Source organism: Ammospiza caudacuta, chromosome 22, assembly GCF_027887145.1.
Source record: "Ammospiza caudacuta isolate bAmmCau1 chromosome 22, bAmmCau1.pri, whole genome shotgun sequence".
In the NCBI taxonomy this organism is placed as follows: domain Eukaryota; kingdom Metazoa; phylum Chordata; class Aves; order Passeriformes; family Passerellidae; genus Ammospiza; species Ammospiza caudacuta.
In genome coordinates, this window is record NC_080614.1 from 5,623,867 (window position 1) to 5,642,380 (window position 18,514).

At 45.4% G+C, this 18,514-nt stretch overlaps 1 protein-coding gene across 1 annotated transcript; it reads left to right on the forward strand.

Annotated features, from left to right (window-relative positions):
* The first annotated feature begins 116 nt into the window (after positions 1 to 116).
* On the forward strand, positions 117 to 17,734 carry CLCN6 (chloride voltage-gated channel 6). The gene is made up of 23 exons (XM_058818921.1): positions 117 to 212; positions 968 to 1,027; positions 2,050 to 2,115; positions 2,613 to 2,678; positions 3,336 to 3,402; positions 3,789 to 3,895; positions 4,123 to 4,249; positions 4,814 to 4,881; positions 4,978 to 5,036; positions 5,659 to 5,791; positions 6,181 to 6,294; positions 6,540 to 6,706; positions 7,561 to 7,687; positions 8,048 to 8,174; positions 8,501 to 8,654; positions 8,749 to 8,908; positions 9,034 to 9,140; positions 9,806 to 9,992; positions 10,417 to 10,574; positions 11,323 to 11,479; positions 12,150 to 12,257; positions 12,631 to 12,756; positions 14,679 to 17,734. Exons 1-23 carry the CDS (start codon positions 135 to 137, stop codon positions 14,757 to 14,759), a joined length of 2,604 nt encoding a protein of 867 aa, XP_058674904.1. The 5' UTR covers positions 117 to 134; the 3' UTR covers positions 14,760 to 17,734.
* Positions 17,735 to 18,514: the final 780 nt, after the last annotated feature.

Genomic DNA, 18,514 nt, shown 5'->3' on the forward strand with positions numbered 1-18,514 from the left:
CTGTCGGCAAGGGACGGGGCGCGGCCGTGCGCAGGCGAGGCCGATCGGGGCTGAGGGGAGCGGCCATGCTGAGCGGGCGGGGCCGGCGCGCCGGGTGACGCGCGGGGCGGGCGGGGCGCGGTCGGCGGCGGAAGATGGCGCGGTGCGGGTGCGGGGCCGGGCTGTGCTGCTGCTGCTGCGGCGAGCGGGAGAGCCGCACCCCCGAGGAGCTGGTACGGCCGCCGTCCCGCCCTGCCCTGCCCCAGCTGCTCCCCGATTCCCCCCCCGGACCCGTGCGTGCTGGCGGAGCCCCATCACCCCCGGTCTCGGCCCGGCCCCGCCCGGCTTGGGCAGCGCCTGGGGGTGGGCGGGCAGGCGGGGAGCGGTGCTGGAGTGCGGGCCCCACGCCTCAGGGCCCGGTGTCGCCAGCTCAGGGTGCTGCTCCTGGCCCAGTCTCTGATCCGATTCTCGTCCCGGTGCCACAGCCCATTCCCGCCCGTTCTGCTGCCGGGCCTGGTGCTTCCCCGCCTGTGCCGGCGCCCCGCGCTGTCCGCTTCCCTACCCGACCCCGCATTCTTTGTCTGGGCCTCGCGTCCCAGCGCCTGGAGCCGCTGCCCCTCGCAGCCCTAACGGGGAGTCGTCCTGGCAGCGCTCTCTCTGTCTCTGGCACTGCAGAGTGCTCTCTGCAAAATTGTTGCCCTGTGCTCCCCTGTACCCCGTTGCTGTGAATGAAACGGGATGTGGGTTAGAACTTTACTCCCGGGAGCTCCTGTATAGAAATAATGTGTGTTTGGCTGAGGGACAAGCTGTAAGGTAAGACCCTTTAGCGTTACCACAATGTAATTGGTGGTTTGGTAATCCACACTCTCAATTTATAAGCAGCAATGGTATAGGGATTCTGCAGTTTGGCTTTGCTACCAGTGTTCATGAACAGCTGTGGATGCATTCGTTCCCTTCATGATTTTCATTTCCTGCATTTGTTTTGCAGACGATCCTAGGAGAAACTCGTGAAGAGGAGGATGAGATCCTTCCACGCAAAGACTATGAGGTGGGGAATTTACTAATCTGATATTAATGTGATAAGAGCTGCAGACAGGTTTTGATCTGTTTGAGTTTGTAATGGGGTAGATGCTCAGTATGGATCATTTGGTTGCATTGGCATCAGCAGAAATACTGAGAATTGCTGTGCTTGCAAAGATCTGTTCCTCATCTTTGTATGTTTCTGGGATAAAGCTCTGTGAGTAGGTTGAATATTTGCTCTCAAGTCAGACTCTTGCTGAGAAAATTCATTTTCAGAGCCTGGTGCATTTTCCCACTTCTTCAGTGTGAGATTTATAGGCTCTGGTGGCCTTGTTTTCTGGTGACTATAGAAAGTATCTGTAGATACATAGTCACAGTTGCCTTTCTGCTGTCTGTGTTGTCATGCTGGCTCACAGCAGATCTTCCCATACATCAGATTCTGCTGCTTACAGGAGGCTTTTGCTTTTTGCATCACTGTCTGGTGGCCCTGAAGTATTTAGAACAGCTGCTGTCAGTATGGGTGTCACCAGCCCAGCCTGTTACAGCTTGGCCTGAAAAGGTGAAGATGTGGATAGAACTAGTGGAGCTTTGTGAATGTGAGTGTGAAACTTCTTGCTGTGATAAACTGAAGAATTTATATGGTTCATCTGCACAGGAGTTCCTAGCTAGTGTTCTTGTTCCAGTGAGAGGGTGAATATAAAGATCCAGTGTTATCCCCTGCACTGTCAAAGTGGAGACACATAAAGAAGTCAAAAATTGTACAATGTGACTTCTCCAATATAAAGATGTATAAATCAGTTGTACTTCTGTTTGTTTCACTGTCTCTCTCAGCTTGAGCAGTGAAATTGTTCTTTCTCTTTGTGATTTTCAGGGTCTGACTGATCTAAATATTTAAATTGTTTCCAGGAGTATTTTCTCCTCCTGTTATTTGCAGAATCTACTGTGGGGGTAGCAATGACTTCTGTAGTATTTAATAAGGTCTTCTAGACGTAATTTTTTTTCACAACCTGTTGCAGCTGATTCTCCTGAATTGACCTTTTTGCATTTCAGAGCTTGGATTATGATCGCTGTATCAATGACCCGTACTTGGAAATTTTGGAAAGCATGGACAACAAGGTAGGACCTTGTTCTTTTATAAGCTAAAACTGTGGAAATTGTCCAGAGCAACTGTGGATTGGAAGTGTTCAAAAGCTTTTTGTATGTGGCATTGACCAGCCTGGAAGGAGAAGGTGTGCCTGTCCATGGCAGGGGGGTGGAATGAGATGAGCTTTAAAGTCCCTTCCAACCCAGATCAGCAGGAAATTTGATGGGTTTTTTCCTTATTTATGACTGAAATTCTACATGTTCTCCTGGTTTCTCTATTGCAGAAAAAAAAAAAAAAAAAAAGGAGATTATAGCTCCCAGCATCTCTTGTGATCCTCAGTTTTAAAGTGAGCAAGATGTTGAGTCTTTCAGTTCCTTATTTTCAATTTGCTGTTGTCACAACACAATCTTCTGTTCGTTTATCCCTCTGGCTGTTGAGCTGTGGAGCCTAAACCCACCTTCCAGAAAATCCCTGTTTCTGTGTTGCTTTTATTTTACTTTTTTTTTTTTTTAATCCTCTTTCCAAACAGAAAGCCCAGAGGTATGAAGCAGTGAAGTGGGTGCTGGTTTTTGCTATTGGAGTCTGTACAGGACTGGTAAGTATCATGCTGTTTGGGAAATGAGGAAAATTCAGGAGACTAAGCAGGAATCATTTAGAAGCCAATGGCTAAGGAGTAAAATTAAGAGGAACCATTCTCTTTCATGGTGACTAGAATTTAGTAGATGGAATTGTCTTCTGGGAACTATAGCATGTTGTTATTGGCTGTTTTTCAGGAAGCCTTTTTTTTCTTTCACAACTTGCTGGGTTTTCTTTGTAAAGTAGTCTGGCAAATCCTTTAATTCTGCATGCAGGAAAACTTTTCCAAAGCAAACAACTTAGTAAAAAAGGATGACAGTTAATGGCTGAAATGTGAAAATCAGCTCAGCTGACTGTATACCTCAATTAAATACCAGTTTTCTTCTGTAGCCTTAAGTATGTTGAGGGTGTTAAAAATGGTGCCAGATTAGTACTTTAATGGGAAATAATCAGGTGCAGAAGTGAATCTCTTCAGGAATAATGCTAGGATGGCTCTGTCCCAGTGAGAGAGAGGGAAGAAATCTGAGTTTTCAAAGCTGCTTTACTCTAAATTATGCCTTTGTCTTCTTCATTTTCTCTTCTCCCCTGTGTACATATTTCTGGTAGGACTAACTAGAGGGTGGTCTTAATTTGTATGTAGAAATTACTGATGGAGATTCTGTCTTCTTTTTCCCAGGTGGGCCTCTTTGTAGATTTCTTCGTGAGACTCTTTACCCAGCTCAAGTTTCAGGTGGTACAAAGCTGTATCTTTTGCCTTGGACCTTGCTAGACTCAAGTGACCTTTTCCTTTCTGTTCCCATGTTTTGCTCAGAACAGCTGAACTTTCACAATTTTGCCATTGGGCATGTTGTTCATAATTAGGCAAGTTTTCAACTTGCTTATGTAATTCAGCCCTTGAAACCAAGAAGCGTTTCCAGTGTCGGGTACATAAGCAGAGACTGAAAGAATGAGTGGTTTCCCTTCTTCCTAATTCAGTGCTGAGCTTTGAAAACGAAGCCTGGCTTCCTGACAGGATTAGGCTGGATTAGGAAGCGCAGGCTTGGTTTTTGAGGCCAGTGGGAGGCTCAGGTATTACCAAGTGGTTGTGTGTTGGTGTGGGGAATGTTGTTTTCCTTGACCATCCCTGCAGCGGTGGAGGAGTGCACTGAGAAAGGCTGCCTTGCCCTGTCCTTGTTGGAGCTGCTGGGGTTCAACCTGACCTTTGTTTTCCTTGCCAGTCTTCTGGTCCTGATCCAAGTAAGCCTTTGGTCCATTGCTGCTCCTTACACAACCTTCCTTTCCTCTCACACATGTCCTTGATATGAAATATCCTTGCTAGAAACATTTTCTGCCCCAAAGCATCAAATTACCTTCACAGTTCTATTTCATTTAGCTAAGCAGGGTCTCTTAGTCCCTTGCTCGCAGATAAAAGTTGGCCAGGTACGAAATCAGTGCACCATAGTGCCAGTGTTTCTTTTCTGCAGCCTGTAGCAGCTGGGTCAGGAATTCCTGAAATTAAGTGCTACCTCAATGGAGTGAAGGTTCCCGGGGTTGTGCGCCTGCGGACCGTGCTGTGCAAAGCTACAGGAGTGCTCTTCAGCGTGGCAGGAGGTAAGGAGGGCTCTGCTGTGCTGTGCTTGTTGGGTGAAGGAGTCACTGAAGGGGAAAAAAATGTTTTCTCTGCTTCTATAGGGCACAGAAGGCCCTGCCTTTCCAGTAAAATCATTCTGGTGATTTGGAGCAGAGTCATGAGCCCTGAGTGCATTTAGAGAGTAGAGAATAAACAGAAAGATCAGGACTATCAGGGGAAACAGGTGATTTTCTGAGTGGGCTAATGACATGTGACTCTTTGGGGCAGAATCCAAGAAAAGAGACCTGAGAATGTTCCAGGAGCAGCCTGAGGGCAGAAGAGCAGAAAAACCTGGAGAGTTCAGAGTCCTTGTACAGTTGTTTTTCAGTTATTTCACCCACTTAGAGTGCAGAATTTGTGCAAGTCTTTGCATTTGGGGTTGTTGAGTGAGCAGGAGGTCAGCACCTCCCTGTGAGGAGCTCCAGGCTTGGCACAGAGAGATGTGCCATGGCATGGGAGTGCTGAGCTGATCTCTTCTGACTTTGTCAGCAAGGGAGGGTGGCAGTGGGGAAAGTGCATTCCCTCAATAAACTCTGTTTTTCCAGGTCTTTTTGTCGGGAAGGAGGGGCCCATGATTCACAGTGGTGCTGTTGTGGGTGCAGGCTTGCCACAGGTTAGTGCTGGCCTGAGCCACGCTCCTGGTTACGCCACTGTTTTGTAAGAGTAAGTTCCCATCTCCTGTGTTTCTAAATCTTTACTTTGTTTGTAGTTCCAGAGCATCTCTTTGAGGAAGATCCAATTTAACTTTCCCTATTTCTGCAGTGACAGGTACTGTACCCAGGATGTGGAGGAGGGGACAGGAGGATGAGTGAGCTGACTTCCTTGGGAGAAGGGTGGTGGGCTGGGGTGAACCACTCAGTTGTTTTATCAGTTTCTTTCTAGAGTCCTGCAGTTTCATTCTGCAGCAAGACAACACCAGGGTGTCACTCTTCCAAGCTGCTCTGGTCTTCCTGTTCATAGATGTTCTCTTGTGCTGCTCAGCAGATCTCTACCCATCTCAAACCTTTAATGTGGGTGGTTGAAGGCTCATCCCTTATGATTAGCATATACTACAGAGAAGGCTACTTCTCTGAATGTGAACAAATTCTTGCCCTTTTGTTTCTGTAATTGTTTCAAGTGATGCTGGAGTCCATGGTTTGGGATGGTTCCTCACATACTGGGCAGTTGTGTAGTAGCAGAATTCTGCTCTGTGTTTGTGCTCTACAGAAAGAGCACAATGCTGCAGCTTAATGAGCAAATGGTGGTGTCTGCCATGGCCAGCTTTTGTCCCAACTCTCATCCTGAATCTCTGGGATATTCCATAAATGGGGATGATCCCTTACTTTGCAGAACCTAAGCATCTCCAGAGCTCTAATTTGCTAAACTGAGGTTGTTTTTCTCTTCATTTCAGGGATAAAAGGGATTTTGTATCTGCTGGAGCAGCTGCAGGGGTTGCAGCTGCCTTTGGAGCACCAATTGGAGGCACTCTTTTTAGTTTGGAGGAAGGTTCCTCCTTCTGGAACCAGGGACTTACATGGAAAGTGGTGAGTGGTGATTGTGACTCTTTCTGTGTGCCTTGAGAAGAGGGCTCCCCTTGGTAGGGCTTATCCATGAGGACATTCTGATTATCCTGCCTCTTCCTGAACTGTCTTGGCAGGAGGAAGGTTGCCTGATCTATCATTAGTCCAGAACTACTACAGATCAAGGGCAGAGATGAGCCTGGTGTTATCTGGAACTGTGGGACAGCTCTAGGCAGCAGCTTTAGTGTACCTGGCAGAGTGGGCTTTTGTGCCTGGGCTCTCTGCAGTCTGATCCCTCCACAGTCAGTTCCTTTGCCCAAGTAGAGGTCTCAAGGAAGAGCTGACTGTACCAATCTTAATTTTGGGAACCTTTGCTTCCCCCTTCCCCTTTTTTTTTTTTTTTTGTTCCACAGCTTTTCTGTTCCATGGCTGCCACTTTCACCTTGAATTTTTTCCGCTCTGGGATTCAGTTTGGAAGCTGGGGGTCTTTCCAGCTCCCTGGGCTGCTGAACTTTGGGGAGTTTAAGGTAAGATTTACTCTTATTTCCCCACTCTCCAGTCTCTTCTTAGCCCTGTGCTTCTGTCTGTTAGTTTGGAGGTTTTTTTTTGACACATGCTTGTATTTCAAGGCCCTTTATGTTTAGCTGCAATACATTGATAATTGTCACCCTTTGATTTTAGCTGCTCAAAGTCTCTAGGTGTGGAGACAGAAATGTTGGTGGGAAATTCCAGCAACTACTGTAATCCTTTTTTTGTACACTTTTCTGCACAGTGCTCTGAGTCTGATAAGAAATGCCACCTCTGGACAGCTGTGGACCTGGGCTTCTTCATTCTGATGGGGATTGTGGGAGGCCTTCTTGGAGCCACCTTTAACTGCCTGAACAAGAGGCTTGCCAAGTACCGCATGCGCAATGTGCACCCCAAGCCAAAGCTGGTCAGGTATGTGTGCCCTCTCCAGTTTGTGCAGGCATCTGCTCCCAGAGCAAAAGCATCAGTCTAGAAGACCCTTTGAGTAGGATTGGAGCAAATCTCAGCCTGGTTGTTTTAAAAATCACTAAATGAATCCTCCATAGAACTTAGAAGTGAACACCAGAAAGCAAATGTTACAGTCCCTGTAATTTTTGATGACTTTGGTGGTACAGAGAGAATTGCAATCCTTCTTATAAGGGCAGTGGAGGAAGCTCTTTGTCATAAAGGCTGAACAAACCAGAGCTTTGTCTCCATGCAGGATTTTTTTGTGTCCTTGTCAAAATTGATGTGGATGAAATAGCTGATCTCACTCTTTAAAATCATATTGATTAATTAAATTCACAATATGTGTGTTGTTTAGAGAGGGAACTTCTGTGTTATTCTGAAAGTAGCTGTTGGTTTGCTCTGGACAGCTCCTCAACACAAAGCCCAGGTTTAAAGAGGAAAACAAGTGTATTTCAGCAGTTAGAAAAGAGATTGAGAGACTGTGCATCATCCTGCCCAGTCCTATCTATGCTTTTACCCTGTAAGGATGTACAGAACATTGTTTCCATATGAACAGCCTCATTACTGAACCCTGGGGCTTTTCATGTGTGACTGCTGTGTTCTCTGGGCTTCTTTTTGGGGCAACCAGTTAAAAAGGGGAGCTAAGGCAATCCCTGGGAACCAAGTCAAAATTCAACTTGATTTGCAGTGTCCCTTGTTCTGATGCTAAGCTGTGGTGATTGTTGCTTCTTGCAGCTTTATCAAATCATCTGCAGAACTGGGACTAGGTTACAGTGCTGAGTGTGGCTTCAGTGCATGGTCTCTGTTGTGTCTTTCAGAGTCTTGGAGAGCTTGCTTGTGTCATTGACCACCACTGTCATGGTCTTTGTGGCCTCCATGGTTCTGGGGGAATGCCGGCAGATATCTTCCAGCAGGCACGGTGGCAATGACAGCCTGAGCCTGCAGGTGAGGGGTTCTTATGTGAATATTATATTCCCTGTCATGTTGTTCACCCTGCAGAGAAGCACAGACATGCAGTGAGCTTTTGACAGCATGCAGTACATAATAGAGCTGCAGTGAGAGCCCATGGAGGGTTGCAGGAGCTGTGGGTAATAATGAAACCTACACTGTGCTTTTGTACAAACAACTCAGGCTCTGAGTCAAGGAGCACATTGATGTTGTAGGCCCCATTTCTGCTATTGATGTTTGGTTTGAACTTCCCAAAGCATGGCTAACAGTAACAGAAGTGTTATTTCCATTCTCCCCAAAGGCTAATGCAGGAGACAGTGAATTTTAACTCTTTGTGTCTTTTGTGTTCTGCATTAGGATATATCAGAGGATGTCAATTCAAGCATCAAAACTTTTTTTTGCCCAAATGAAACCTACAATGACATGGCCACCCTCTTCTTCAACCCTCAGGAGTCAGCTATCCTGCAGCTCTTCCACCAGGATGGTAAGTAGTTACAAGACTGCCTCATCCCACACTTAAGCTTCAGAGCTTCATCTTAGCTGGAGCAGCACCACAAGGCTATCAGCATCTTCAGGCCTTCATGGCTCTGGAGGACTGCTAGTAAAACTGGTGAAAGTCTCTTTGATGGGAAGAAAAACCTGTTTTTCCTCTCTTTTCACTTACTCATTGTCTGCACGTGTGTTTGGACTGGGAGACTCAGTAGCTGTTGTGAGATGAGCCTGCTGTGAGCTGAGGGGTGGATGGTGCAAGGCTCTGTCTTGGACAGACATGTGCCCCTTTCTTTAGTCATGATTCTTCTTGTGTTGCAGGTACTTTCAGCCCAGTCACCCTATCCCTGTTCTTCCTTCTCTATTTCTTACTCTCCTGCTGGACATATGGGATCTCTGTGCCCAGTGGTCTGTTTGTACCATCACTGCTTTGTGGGGCTGCCTTCGGACGCCTGGTCGCCAACCTCCTCAAAAGGTGCATCAAGTGTGCGTGTGAGGGACATGCTGCAGGTGCACCATGAGCTCTCAGGCAGGTCTTTCTAATCTGAGGGCTCTGTGCTTTGCTCTAGTTACATTGGTCTGGATCACATCTACTCAGGAACCTTTGCACTGATTGGGGCAGCAGCATTCCTGGGAGGAGTGGTGCGCATGACCATCAGCCTGACTGTCATCCTCATTGAGTCCACCAATGAGATCACCTATGGGCTCCCCATAATGATCACCCTCATGGTGAGTGCAGGACCAGCAGTTCTGGCTTTTTGCAGAATGCTTGGCTGTGAATCTTTGTTACTTTCAGGGCTGTCATAAGTTGCACTTGGAACAGCGACTCAGTAGACCTCGTGTTTGCTATGCAGGTAGCCAAGTGGACAGGAGACTTTTTCAACAAAGGCATCTATGACATCCATGTGAACTTGAGAGGAGTGCCTCTTCTGGAGTGGGAAACCGGGATGGAAATGGATAAGTAAGGCTGCTCCTCTTGGCCAGGCTGTGGGTTAAGAGTTTGTGGTGGGGATTCTTGCTCAGAAATGCGTTAATGCAGGGGGCTGATGTTTCATCTTCAACCAATTTGGTTGCTCTGAGGAGCTGCTGTGAAAGGAGTTGTGCACCAGGCCTGCAGCAGGAAAGAGATGCTGAAGCCCTTTCTGAGGGGATGGATGGATGGATGGATGGATGGATGGATGGATGGATGGATGGATGGATGGATGGATGGATGGATGGATGGATGGATGGATGGATGGAAGGAAGGAAGGAAGGAAATCTGCAGGGTGGGTTTGGGAAGTTCAGCAAATGCTTTGTGAAAACATTCCATTGGACTTCTTGTGGAACGTCATCCTCTTCCCACCTGTTGTGTCTTCCCAGTAGTGTTTAGAAACTTTATTTGTAAGTTAGAACATTCTACCTTTCCTTTCATTGATACAATGTTATGTTATAAAAAGAATAATTAAAAAATCAGGTGTACCATCACTGCCGATACCACATTGAAGGTGAGCACACAGGTAAAAGGAGCCAGCAGAGTTTAACTGCAGCAGACTCCTTCAGGACCTTGTTTAAGGACTGGTTTGTTCATCACCAGCCTTCTGTCACTGATGTGATTCATGCAGCAGTCTTGGATTTCTGTTTCTTCAGGCTACAAGCCAGTGACATCATGGAGCCCAACCTGACATACGTGTACCCCCACACCCGGATCCAGTCCCTTGTCAGCATCCTGCGCACCACTGTCCACCATGCCTTCCCTGTGGTGACAGAGAACAGGGGCAATGAGAGGGAGTTCATGAAGGGAAATCAGCTGATCAGTAACAACATCAAATTCAAGGTAAAAGCTTGCTTGTTTGATAGATTGAAGAGTAGAGAGCTTTGTTTTGCATTCAGAATGGCCTTGCTTTAGCTATTTAAGGTTTGGGGCAGAATTTGGGTCAGAGATAAGCACCTACTGCAATAGGAAATTTTTAAGAGCTCCATTTCATTCTATTGTCTGGGTTATGGTAGAGACAAAAGAGTGGTCTGCATTCCTAGAGGCAAAAGTTAAGAGGAAGAAGTAATCTGTGTAGCACAGACATGGAAACATTTGAATTTGTTACCAAATTGCGCAGTCCTGTTGGCTATTCTTGTAAGTCCTGCAGCAGCAGTGAATGAACATGTTATGTAGTGGCACAAAGCAATGATTAGTAGTTCATAGTCACTCTTGGATAACTGTTGGCTTGCTTAGTGAGTGTCTGAAAACTGTTTGTTGTATGCAGAAATCCAGCATCCTCACCCGGGCTGGAGAGCAGCGCAAGCGGAGCCAGTCCATGAAGTCGTACCCTTCGAGTGAGCTGCGTAACATGTGCGACGAGCACATAGCAACAGAGGAGCCTCCTGAAAAAGAGGATCTGCTGCAACAGATGCTGGAGAGAAGGTGAGGTCCTGGTAGGCACAAATGTACAGAAGTATGGTTTTTCCATATGTTGAGGTGTGTTGTAAAGAATGTTTCATATGTCAGTGGAAACAGTATCCGTGTTTTAGAGGTGATTTGTCAGGTCTCAGGAACCAGTACTATGTCTCACACCTGTGACCAAGTCCCAAGCAAGTGGGTTATGTCCAGCTTCTTAAATTTACTTCAAACACTTACACAGACATATTTGCTTGAGGATAAAGTATCTGGGAAGATTTCTGTAGAAATCAATGTCCTCTTATCTGCAAAAATGTGATAGCTCTGGAGAGCTCCCTTATCCCAGCTAATTACCTGGTGCCGTGATACTGATCCCACCTTTCTGGTAACTGGGCTGAGTCACCAGGCTTATGTTGCTGTTACTCCCAAGTAGAAGCCCAGTCTAGTGAATAATTTTCTACATGAGAGATTGTGACTTTCATGAATGGCATCCTGACCCAAATATTTTGCCAGATGCTTCAGCTTTTATTAGAATCTGAGTAATTTGGAACTGAAAATTGCTTTAATAGCAAGTCATGTGAAATTGAGTTAGGAGACTGTCCCACATAATGGCTCTTGACCTCTCTCCCCTCTATTTTTTTTTTCTGAAGTGTTGCTTGTCCCTAACAAGAGTCCCTGAAATATTCAGGGGAAGGTTGCAAAGAGCTGAAACAGCTGCTCTTTAGGGAGCTGGGCTATGTGAACCTTGTAACACATGGTGTTAAATCCATCACAGATACACTCCTTACCCCAATCTGTACCCTGACCAGTCTCCCAGTGAGGAGTGGACCATGGAGGAACGCTTCAGACCCCTGACCTTCCATGGCTTGATCCTGCGCTCACAGCTGGTCACCCTCCTTGACAGGGGGGTTTGCTACTCTGAGAGCCAGTCGGTGAGTCCTCCTCTTCAGAAATGGCAGCAGACACATCCCTGCCTTCTCAGGAGGTTGGGAACAATCTTCATGGGCTGCCAAAAAGAATATATCTACTTTTACACTTTAAGGAATGCATGTGTGTTTTTAAAGTTGCAGACGGGTAATGTGAATTCTCCCTTGCAGCTCTTAAAGGAAGTTGAAAATATCCCCAGGGAAAGGATAGCCACTGTTAAAAAAAAATTCATCCAACAGACCTGTTTGTTGCATAAAGCTGTGGAGAATATATGATATGAATATAAGGCATAAAGATATGCAGAACTGGAGAACAGAGGGCAGATATTAAATGCAAATAGAGCATCCAGCAGTATATACTTCGTGTTTCACTGCTGTGTGTTGAGGTCCTAGCAGAAAAATGTCAGCTGTGTCACTGAGATCAGGCCCAGCTCCCACAAGACTGGTTTCCTGCTGTCCTCCAGTGTCAGGTATAGATTTGTCAGAGGTTGGGTAGCTGTTCTCTCTCAGCTGAAGGCCTGCATAGGTTTGGGTAACAGCACCTCTGCAGAATGTGGGTGTGGGAGGAGAAGGAGATCTGGGGGAGCAATTAGGAGGCATGGTTTGCTGTGCTTGCAGCCCCTGTGTAATCTGGAATGGTGACAGCTGGGCTCAGTGGGGTTTATTTTGATTGCAGAGTGCAAGTCAGCCTCGTCTGTCCCACGCAGAGATGTTGGAGGATTATCCCCACTACCCAGATATCCATGATCTGGACCTCACGTTGCTGAACCCTCGTATGATAGTGGTAAGATAAGCACTGCAGTGTGACAATCCCTCCTCAGATATATTTACAACTGTCCAAAGCCTTTAAAAAACATTGAGGGCATGTTTTAATATATTCTTTGGTGCAGTGACTAACATCCTGTGCTCCTCAAGCACTCAGCCTTCTCTGCATGTGGAAACCCCCTGCTATGAGGTACCAGCATCCATTGGTGCCTGTCCAGTTTAATTTCTCAACAAACCAAATGTCATATTTGTGCAGAAATAGAAGATGACCACAGTCAAATACTCTGTCCAGGCATCAGTGCCATGGAGGATTTGTAGGAGCTGCATGTTAGTGATTCCCAGAGACATTGAAAATGCCTCTTGTAAATAACATGATTGCTTTTCTTTCTTAGGATGTCACCCCATACATGAACCCATCACCCTTTACTGTCTCTCCAAATACTCATGTGTCACAAGTCTTCAACCTGTTCAGGACAATGGGACTCAGGCATTTACCAGTTGTGAATGCAGTTGGAGAGGTGAGTCCTTGGCTTGGCCTAGCTGAGCAAGGAACCCACAGTGTTTGTGTAATATTTTCCATCTCTGGGACAATAAAGATCTCTTTTAACATCAAACAGAAATGCTTTAAAGAGATCAGAATAGGATTTTTTTTAGGGCCCTGAATGCTTGATTACTGTGATTTTGTTGGCATCTTTTCTGTCCTAACCTGTTTCTCCTTTACCTGCAAGGAGCAGGACGTGAATCTCCTGTCTCAGGTGTGCAGCCTGTAGAAGCTGTCCCATTTTTCTGTCTGTTGAAAGGCCCTGAGCTCATCAGAGGCCACTAATTTGCCTTTCACAGCTTTATTTAAGAGCAAAAATTCCTTTTATGTTGGTGCAAGAGGTTTTTCTGTAGGAAGGGAGTTGTATTCTGTTTCTGCTCACAGGAGCAGCAAAGCAAAGGAGTGCTCAAATTGTGTGTGCTTGACTCACTGTCCCTTTGCCATCTACAGTGCTCAGAAACAGTCAGTAGATGTCAGCAACCTCCTATAACCACTGTGAGAAGCTGTTTCCCCTAAGCTGACCTGGTCTGTGTGAGGCAGCACTGCTTTTTGTGCCTCAAGGTTCCCACAGTTACTCTGCAGGGCCTGTGAGTTGCAAAGGAGATGTTAACTTATTCCATTTTAGTACAAGAGCAGCCTAGTTCTAAACTCTTTCCATGTGTAAAATCAGATGTTTCACCAGCTGAAATGTGTGTTTTGACTTTATCCACAGCAGGCTGGGAGAGGGTCCCTCTTGTCACCTGCCAGTGTGCCTTAGCTAGTCTTGACCAATTCTCTGTTTTGGTCTTTAGAGCTTCCTTGAATGTACCTGACAGGAGCTATCTGAAGTCATGCCATGTGGAATACCAGAAATGTCTTGAATGAAGCCCTGAAAGACAGCTTTGTTATTTCCAATTGCAGTTTTTACTTCCCAGAGGATTTTACATCCTTATGCTCTCTGACATGGAAAGGATTTCCCTTCTTAGGCACAGGGTCCTACTGGTGCCAGACACCACAGCAGTGGTCAAGATGTTTGAGTGTTGTTTTTTGGTTGTAAGTTGTTTGTTTGGGTACAGTTAAATCAGCATTCTTGCCTGAAGAGTAAGTGCTGGTAGAGGGAGGAATGTGATTTCTGTGAATTTCAACTTGAATCTGCTCTAACTCAGCTTTGGTCAAGAACTGCTCTCAGGTTTCCTCTTTTTGGGGTGTTGAAAAGAATGACCACTTGTGAAAAATGCCAATCATTTGTTGTTAAAATTTTTGAAGTTTAATAGTAATAAAATGGTTATAAAAAATAGTAATACAATTAGAATAATAATAATTTGGACAAATTGAATTAGGACAATATGAGACAATAAATACAAAGAGTTATGGATGTCCAGGTACCTTTTTCTGGGCAGCATGAGCCTGAAAAAGGACCCACATTAACAGAGGATTAACCATTAAAAGCAACAGCCTGTTGCATATTCATACACCTCATCCATGATGCATAAATTCCACTCAAACACAGGATTCTGTCTGGGCAGTGTCAGCTTCTTCCTCTGAATCCTGACAGTGCCTTTGAGGCAGGAAGAAGTTCGTTTCTCCTGATAATGGGGCAACAAATTCTCTTTCTCTGAAAGATTCAGGTGTCCTGTGGCTGCTGTCTCACTGCGAGTCCTTTCTTTAAAAAAAGTATCCTACATAGCATAGTTCCTATTTTGACATTTTTTATAACCTAAAATTATATTTAACACACTACTTAAGAGAATTAATACAGCGTAACTTTCTAACACAACACATATAATATTCATTTGAATATTTGTAAAAAGCCAATCATAAAATACATGCATTTTTCACACACTTTATTATGGATGTCTTTCAGTGGCACATCTCTGACGCAAACTTGTATCTTTTCTTCTTCTTTCCTTCCTGTTCAAGGTGGTTGGGATAATCACTCGGCACAACCTGACCCACGAATTCCTGCAGGCCAGACTGAGGCAGCACTATCAGACCATTTGATGCCCCTGCCCTTCTGTCAGTGTGGTTCCTCCCTCTCCAAGCTGGCACACATGCTCGCATCCTGCTTGGACCACACAAGGCCCAAGACCTCCCGTTTGGCTTCTCACGTGCATATCAAGCCTGGGGTACTGGAAAACATTTTGCTAGCCAGAGAATTAGAGGAGCTGCCTGAGCCCAGAGCTGTTGATTGGCCTCAGGCACTTGGTTTGACAACTCTTGATCCAGGTGTTTTCTTCCCCTGTCCCCCAGTTATCTCCTTCTGTCAGATGTTGTCCTGACACCACTGTGTGTTCTGACATTTTGTTTTGGGGTTTTCTGAAGAGCTGGAAAAAAGAACCATTTCCCTCCACTGTGTCCTGAGCAAAGAACTGCAGTGTCTTTCCCTTCCTCCTGTGTGACTCCCTTTTCTTCTTCCTCCCTTGTTCCTGCAACTGTTGCCTTATTTGTGTGAGAAGGGAGTTACTGTCACCACTGAGAGGAGATACTGAAGTTTGCAGATATCAGCTGCTCTAGAGGATGGTTTCTTGCAAAAGCAATTTTAAAAAATCCAGCGTTTTGGAAATGCACCTGTCTTTGCAAGTGTTCCCCTTTGCCCATATTTTTTCACTCTGGTTTCATTTGTTCTTTATTTCTCTCCTTCTCTCATGGGGAAATGTTTCTGCTGTGATGTTTTTGACAGCAGATGACTTTTGAGAGCAGCTCAGCAGATTTGAAGTTCAAAATGGTTACACTAGGTTTATAAATATTTAATACATTTGTGAACATCTCAGAGAAAGGAGATCTCTTCCCTGTTAGCTGTTGCTGTTATCTCCCTGTAAGAGACTCTTCTAAGATGCTTGGTGGCACTCCACTTTGACATTTCTTGGGGTTTGTAGGCACTTTGTCCCTGCACTGCTCAAACAGTGAGAGCCTGGGGCACCTTTCCAGCTGGAGTCAGAGACCAGGGAACTCTACATCCTGAGAGCATGGAGAAGTGTTGCTTTGTGGAAGTGTTGCTTTGTGGAAGTGTTGCTTTGTGGAAGGAAATAGAGCTGATGGTCTCTGGGCTTGCTTGAATTATCTGTGTGTCATGAGAGGAGCTGCTGTAGTTCCAGGCTGCCATAAGGAGGGATGGTGGTGACTAAGGCAGGATCTCCTGCAGGTGTTAAGTGGGGCTGTCTGTGCTCTATAAATGCTTGGGATAATGTTTGCAACAATCTGTAGGGGTGAAATCAGCCCTCAGGAGCCAGTTGCAGCCAGTTGAGTGCTTTAGCAGGTACCATCCTGGCCAGCACCTGTATTGTTCCAGCAGGCACCTGCCCTGCTGAGTTCTGTGTGCAGATAACCCTCAGTGGGAAGCCAGTGCTGTGCCTCAGGGACTGCAGAGCTGATTGGCTTGATAAAGCACAGAGCATTCTCTCAGCCAAGATACATGGGGAATGTATTCCAGAAAAGCTTCTACACAGCCCCTGAGCTCTGCAGTTAACCCTTTGTCTGCCATAAGGAGCTGCCTGGGTGGGAACTGGGACAGAAGGCAGACTTTGTTGATTTTCTGTATTTCCTTGGAGCATAGGAGTGGGCATCAGGTTCTACCCTTGATTTGTGAGTTCTTTCCCTGTAAGTGGAGTGAGGATGTTTGTTCTGTCTGGATAGGATCTGCAGGTGTTGTCTGAAATGCCTGTGTTCCCTGAGCTCTGCTCCTACACTGAGCTGTCCCTGCAAACTTCCAGCACCCATTTGCACTCCCTGAAGCTGGGCTGTAGGTTTGAAATATGCTTTTGTTAGGCTACCTGATTTCATTCAAAGGATCTGGGTAATTAGGAATCACAGGAATCTTGGTTTTGTGGGATTTCAGATCACTTAGGTGGGATTGGCAATCCTGTACTGTTAGAACACCTGTCAAGAATGTCCTGTCTCCCCATGACAAATGTTGAGTGTGTGTGGAAGGGAAGGTTCCTTCTCTTCCTGCACATGAAGGCTCCTTGGGTTATTTGCCTTGAGCTGGTCCTGTTTTATTTCTGTGCACAAATGGCAGGGTGTTTTGCTGCAGGATGAATTTGTCATTGCTGCTGAGGCAAGAGTTGGGCAATCCAGACAAATCAGGCTGGAGAATCTTACCACGGTTTTTCTGGGCGCCAGATGCTTCCCCATGACAAGGCACTTTGCCTTCAACCTGTTGGCAGCACTGTCTGCTCTGCCTGGGCATCTTATTCAAATGTTTCAGCTGAAAAACACCCTTTCATTCTTTCAGTAAAGACATTTTCAGTGAGGATGGTGGGTGACCCCTGTCAGCTGCTTTAAAGGGAAATTTCAGTGTGCAATACAGTACAATTACTGTTCTGTAGCCTGCAGAAAAGGAATGACAAGTTCACCTGACATTTGGAGATGCAGTATTTCCCTTCTGATGAGGACTGATGCCAAGGGGTTTGTGTTGAATCAGTCTTCTCACACTTCAGTTACTTAAATCCTTTCTTACAACACACTCACTGCTTCTACCCTGGCTCTAGTTGCTAAGTGATTTACTGAGGAACTTATTCTAACATAGGTGCCAGGAACATTTTAACAGAGCAACACTAAGGGAAAAATAACCCAGAACTGGGTTAGTTCTGATGGCAAGGTTAGGGGGTTAGTCTGGGGCCTTCCTCCTTGCCTTGTGGTTTCCTGTGCAGTGTTAATTATGCAGTTTTGAATTATTAATTACTGTGAACCATTCCAATGGTATCAACTTACCTTTCCATTTGGTTTTTGTTTTGCACTGTTTTTTTGTTATGAAATTATGTAAGCTAATTCCATGGTGTGTGTATATAAATTGTATTTTTTTTATAATTTGTATGAATATATTTTTATTTGAACAATGGCACTTGGGAAGTATTCATGTAGCTGTAACATGTCTGAGAGTAAAATGTTTGTGTGTCTCCTTCAGCACTTTCAAAGCCTTTTGATGTTTCTAGTATTGTTTTATTTTTGCCCTTTATGATAATAAAAGCAGTAGAACATGGCAGCATCCAAGAGCATGATTTGAGGTAGTTGAGTTGTTGGTATTTATGAGCTGTCTGGATTTAGCAGTTTGTACAGAAGGTGCTCTTAAGAGAGGAATGGCTGTGATCCATCATCTTGTGACCACTGCAGTTCCACATTCTCACCTCAGCTCTTTCAAAGGAGGGAATTTGATAAGGATAAATTGTGCCCATTGTGCTGCTTTTCTTACCTGAGAACTCACCTTCCTCCCAGTAAGTTAATGAAGGAGGTTTAAACTACAGTGTGTCACCTCTTGTTTTACACTTGGCTTCTCCAGGGTATGAAGGATCTTAAAATATTCAAGATGAAATTATTTAGTTTATGCTTATCTTTCCTGCTTTGTCCTGCTGTCTGCCTTACAGAAAAGAATTAGTGACAATTTTTGAGCTTTCATTTAATTTTGGTTTACAGGCCAAAAATGTAAGTAGAGTCTTTGAGCTCTGTAGAAATATCTGACCCAAACCTCACTTCCTTTCCATGTTTCTTTGCATCAGGGGCTGAGTTGTACAGAATTCATGCAGTACATAATACACAGATGTTGCACAGATGCTCACAGTAGCTCTCTGAGGCACTTTAATACAGAGTTGTCCAGCAGCTTGTCTGGCTCTGCCCCCTGGCTGTGTAATGCCAGGGAAAGCCTGAGATGGGCAAAACCCTCTCTTTGGAAGGAATGGCAGAAAATCTGATTTGAGGAGCTAAAGAAGTGCCACAGTGGATTTAACTAAGCAAGGAATGGGAAGGATGCCCTAGCAGGGGTG